Source organism: Prinia subflava (assembly GCF_021018805.1).
Source record: "Prinia subflava isolate CZ2003 ecotype Zambia chromosome W unlocalized genomic scaffold, Cam_Psub_1.2 scaffold_31_NEW, whole genome shotgun sequence".
Taxonomy (NCBI): domain Eukaryota; kingdom Metazoa; phylum Chordata; class Aves; order Passeriformes; family Cisticolidae; genus Prinia; species Prinia subflava.
The window spans coordinates 77,012-82,434 of NW_026960608.1; the positions used below are offsets into that span (position 1 = coordinate 77,012).

At 39.3% G+C, this 5,423-nt stretch overlaps 1 protein-coding gene across 1 annotated transcript; it reads right to left on the bottom strand.

Moving 5' to 3' along the window:
- Positions 1-376: 376 nt before the first annotated feature.
- Positions 377-5,030, bottom strand: LOC134564979 (fibrinogen gamma chain-like). Its single transcript, XM_063424325.1, has 9 exons — positions 4,956-5,030; positions 4,819-4,863; positions 4,196-4,379; positions 3,997-4,090; positions 2,915-3,045; positions 2,147-2,280; positions 1,831-2,015; positions 909-1,186; positions 377-564 (listed from the first exon to the last, which is right to left on the bottom strand). The coding sequence occupies exons 1-9, from the start codon at positions 5,028-5,030 to the stop codon at positions 377-379; spliced, it is 1,314 nt and encodes a 437-aa protein (XP_063280395.1).
- Positions 5,031-5,423: the final 393 nt, after the last annotated feature.

Below are 5,423 nucleotides of genomic sequence, written 5' to 3' on the forward strand. Positions count from 1 at the left end.
AATGATCCTTTATGCATCTCCAACCTAAAACAGAAAAAAAAAAGAGTATTTTAATGTTCTTCTAATGAAAGAAGTAAATAAGGCTATGATGACATGTTGATAGTGTTCATACATAGTTATATTAGTTGGGAATTAAAAAGGTAGCATTTAAAATACACAAAAGCAAGGGATTATTCCTGATCATGAGACTATCCATTTATCTATCTATTAAAAGAAACAGTAATGTAGAAGGTACACTGAAATTAAAGTACAAATACTTCTGTTACAAAATAGTAAACAAAGCCAATTTCTCTAAGATGCAGTGGGCTTAACTTCAGCTATCCATGCTCAGTGTTTGAAATTATTACAATGTTCTGTGTTCATTTTAAATATCTCCTCAGCCCTGTGGTCGAACCTGTTTGACATTGCCTAAGTTGTGCTGCTGTCCATCTACTGACAGTCTGTTGAATGGGATGATTTTCATTGCAGATTTCTTCATGGAGTACCACCGGTCACGCCAGGTTGCCCAGATAATGCCATTGTCAAATCCAGATGGACCAGCATCTCCTGATGTGTACACACCACCTAAGAAACATCAGTTGGAGCAAAACAGTTGGTTGCTTTCTAAAACAGTTACTGTGTCCATACATTTTTCTGGTCCTGAACCCTCTATGGCATCCATAGATGTCCTAACAGATCCTGTTCACTGCCTTTTTCCCCCGTTTTGCTTCTCTCAGGATTGATTCTCCCACTTTGGAATGGAGAGCAGTCATAAATTCCTACTACTGGTGTTAACAATTATTCCAAAGAACAGGCTATGCCAACTTTGGAAAACCCAGAAAGCAAAGTGTACTTTATAAACATGACTCACTTTCCTTTGTCACTGAAATGTGGTGTCCTGGATTATAAACACTTAAAAGACACCTTACCTATATAATATTTGCCATTGAGGTGGCCAGCATGGCATCTATTCATCCACCACCCAGATCCATCTTGCTCAGCACAGTTGCCTTCATAGTTATCATTGTCATTATCATGGGTACTGAACCGCATGCCATTGTGGTAGGTGTAGGATTTATCACTTGGGTCATCTCCAAAATCATATCCATCAAAGGCATCCCCAGCTTCACCCCCGATGAAGTAGGCGTAAGTCAGTCTATACTTGTCTTCTTCACTTCCCACTCTGAATACAGCGTAGTCAGCAGTGCTGTGGAGAGAGGGCAATGCTGAATATGAGCATGCTGCATTCCCAGCACATGCACAAATGAAAATCCATCAGTGTTAAAACTGCAGAAAAGGCATTTATTGCATCCTAGCATTTTAAAAGGAATTGTTTTTGTATGACTGTGGGCCTCAGTTCAGTGACACACATCCAATCAACTTCTGTGCTCCAGTATCAGACATATTTTCTGACTATTAGTCTTTAGTGATGTATGAATATCTACATTATCAACACACACACGCACGCACACATACAAATATATAATCTCCCAGGTTCATAATAGCAGTAAAAAATAAAATAATAGAACAGAACAGAAGGGACCTATAATGACCATGTAGTCCATAAGATATGCAAGACAAAGAAACTTAGAGATGAAACAGATTCTTTCTGCCTAATAAATGAGTGCTGACAGCATGTGGCCTTCTGACAGGCACGTGTGCCTGGCAACAAGTCACACCCAGTGACTGCTGGCACAGCTGTAAGTTCAGGAGCCACAGCAGTTCCATGCATGTTAGCTGGTCTAAGGGTTCATAATCTTTTAGGAGCAAACTTTTATCATTACAAACTGATGCAGCACTGGGAGCAGTAGGTTTTAAGCTGTCATTTTCAGAAGCATCATAAGCAAATACCTTTTTTTGCCATTCCAGTCCTCCAGCTCTATTCGTAAGGTGTATGGCAGAGTGGACTGTGTGGTTATTAAATGCATCTTTTCATTGCCCAGCCAGAACTCTGTGGTGTCATCTGGGGACAGATGTCCAAATCCTTCCTTGTACTGAACCCAACTTTTGCTGAAGTCTTCGCTCCCATCCAGTCTCTGGGGAAAAAACCAAGAACACCAAAAACAAAACAAACCCTCAGTCAAAAAGATATGTATCATATGTAGGTACATAAAAACAGTGCTGATGCAATAAGTTTCTTTATACCAATAATAAATAAGTGGCATACCCTTTGTAGTACTGTCCAACCGTTGCCATATGAGTCAATCTCGCAGTAGACTAGGAATGACTGCTTGGCTCTTTGAGGCTTGATAAAGTACAGACCACTTTTCCTTCCACCTTTATTTGCAATATCTTGACAATCTGAAGTAAAGATATTCCAAAGATAATTTTCAATCCAGCTACAATTCTTTCCTCAAATTTATTTTATATTGTAACTTTCTTAGTGAAAGAAATGCAATTTATCTAAATATCATTTTTGCAAAGTTAGCAATTTAGTCCACATACTTCAATGTCATTGTCATAAAAAATCCTACCATGGGTCACAGGACTTGTTTAAGGTGAAGATGAATTTAATCTCACAGAGTTTAAGCAGTATAAAACATAGTCATTGCATTGATTTCTACAGCAACAAAGAAAGACACTTCTGGACCTAATGGAATATTTTTTTTTTCCACGTGGCTTAGTAGAAGTGGGATAATGAGTTATCTTCTCTTTGTCCCAGGTCCATGGAAACTCTAGTCATGTCCCTCATGTCTAGCACATGTTTTGGGATAATTGTATTTTGGCCAAAACGACCAAAAGCAAGAACTATGTTCCGCCTGAATCCTTGCCTGCAGAGCATCTAACTTATACTGACTGGTTTTATAATTTGCAATTTTACATATCTTTGCAGGTCTGTGACCCATAAGATTACAAGTAAATCATTGTTGTGATGCCAAGTGGCAGTACTTGTAGCTGAAGTAACCCTCCACCATACAGGAAGCATTTTGCACACCTCTTCCAGTTGTCTCCTGAATTTCAGCCCTGTCTTTGCATGGCTCCTGACAGAGTAACTCAAGCTGGGCAATCTTCTCTTTCAGCTCTGTGATCCTGTTGCCATTCATTATATGTGTATCTGTCAGCTGTCTGGACAAAGAGACATAAAAATGGGTTGTTGTATCCACCATTTGAGAATGTGTAATACACATTTATTTCCCTGGACACATGCCTCATGTATCTAACCTGCTGCTACATGCACCCCTGTAAAACGAGGTGCCTCTATTAGCATTGATATTTAGAGTTAAGGACAGGCAAAATAGGAAAGCACATGCTTAACCTCATGCAAAACTTAACCATATGCAAAACTTGACTCTAATCAGCAAAACTCTAACCAGTAAATAACGTATGAATATAACTCCATGGAAAGTTTTACTTTGCTCTCCTGGAGTTAATGATAAACTCCTCCTCAATTATGGATGTGTTTGTAAAACATAAGTGCTCTAAATAAGCTGCTGTAAATGTCAGAATACCTAAATAATCTTTGACATAATGTCAGAGAAGCAGAGATCTGTCAAAAAACATATCCTTAAGATTTAGAAACATTAATGATGTTTTCAATTTTATTTCCAATGTCAACCTATAAAAGACAGTTTATAGTTAGTTATGATTTAGAACCAGGTAACTGGGCTAATTTTCATGGATATATGCAGCAAAATTGGCCAGAATGAATGATTGCACAAACATTCCAAATACTCTGCTTTACAGCAAAAACTCATGACCTCCAAAGGTCATGAAAAAAAATTTAGGGAGAGCTGGCACAGCAGGAGAAACATAAATAAAAATATTGCCAGGCTTCATGACATTCTTATCTTGTGTACTTCTTGCACAATTAACGGTTTATCCAGGTGAGCAGAGAATTCATTATCAGGTCGTCATGATCCTTCTGTGTCTTGCTAGGCAGCTACTAATGGCTGTGTGGGCAGAATTGTCTGCAAGAGCACAAAAGACCTTTCTGAGAGAGGCTTTTTGGCACTTGACATAGGAACAGAAAGAAAACAATTTGTATTGTCACTGTTAAAAGAAGTGGAAGATACCTACTGTATAGTAGTTTCATGAGACAATATAGTGTTTTCATATCTGATAATTTCTTCAATTATTTTCCTGGACTTTTGAGTGAAATCATCAATTGAATCTGTAAAACAGAAAAGGTATAAAATAATTGTAGTTAGGCAAATTAAAAAAAAGAAAACCACATAAATAATATTTTTCAGTTGTGTACTTATTTTTATATGCTCACTTGGTAATGTCTGCTTGTCTGAAGGATAAAGGCCTTGGATGTGTTGAATCAGATGGTCTGCTGTTACTGTGGCATTAGAAATCTGCTGCAAAATTCTCTCCATTTCCTGCAGGTCATTATCCACAGCGGGATGGTATTTATTAAGGAAATCTGCAATGCCACAAGTTGTTGGGCAGAAGCTACCCTAAAGAGTAAAGAGAAATAGTTGACAATGTTTCAGAGGCAAAAAAAGCAGAGTAGAATATTTGGGCAGAGGAACTTTGAGACACTGCTGACACAAATTATAAAGGATAAAAAAGGGCAGGCATTTGCAGCAGACTTTGTCTGCTGTACTTGAATTTTTTGAGAGACAGTTTACTTTCACACTATGTACACACAAAGGAAGAAAACAATGCATGCCATTATTGCAGCATCTGCTGGATATGTGTTCTCATCCACAGTGCAGCCTCCTGTACACTTTTACCAAGCATATACTGCTGTCAAGAAATAACAGGTTCAAGCAAAGCGCACTTAATAAGTATGGAAAACAATGATGAGGTTCAAGTGATAACGCTAGCGAAAAATCAGCATAGTAAAGCTTCAGTTACATTTTTAAGATAAAAGAAAATTGTTCAGGTACTTACAAATCTGTCATCCAATATGCAGCAGTTTTCTCTGGTAGCAATGTACTGAAGAGAAGAGAGAGGGCCATTTTTAGTGGATTTTCTCCAACACCACTTTCTGCACTAACACATTTCCTAAACACTGTCTCTTCACTTACCGCCATGCTGGTAGAAAAGAGCAGGGAGAGGAGAGACCCCAGGGGAGTCCAGCTGCACAACGTCAGCCCCATCATGTCTGTCCCACCAGGTGCTGCCGACTGCCCATGCAGTTGTGCAGTCAGCAGCTGAGAATGTTCAACCTAGCACAGGGTGGCAGCAGTTTAAGGCAGCAGGCTGAAGCTGGGGGCGGGAACTGGGAGGTGGTGGGAAGAGGTGGGGTAGGGATTTGAGGTGGATTCCCAGAATTTACACATACACTCCTCCCATTTTTAGAACCCGCTTTGTACTTAGTCACTCGATCTCTGCTCCAGCCAAGGTCTCAGGGGAGGCAGGAAGGTGAAACAAGGCATGGAGATGCTACACCTAGTCACAAGTGTAATCAAACTCACACATCACTTCGTAATGGGGGCTGGCAGAAATTTCACTCTAATGCACAGGGAAAAGCCACAGTAGCAATCTGAATTATC

What these genes read in the sequence shown, in the direction of transcription:
- LOC134564979 (XM_063424325.1), bottom strand. Translation starts at nt 5,030, where the DNA reads ATGATGGGGCTGACGTTGTGCAGCTGGACTCCCCTGGGGTCTCTCCTC. An exon ending in GCATATTGGATGACAGATTT is followed by an intron (nt 4,380 to 4,818) that starts GTAAGTACCTGA and finishes TTTACTCTTTAG; the next exon opens with GGTAGCTTCTGCCCAACAAC. An exon ending in GACTGGAATGGCAAAAAAAG is followed by an intron (nt 1,187 to 1,830) that starts GTATTTGCTTAT and finishes CTCTCTCCACAG; the next exon opens with CACTGCTGACTACGCTGTAT.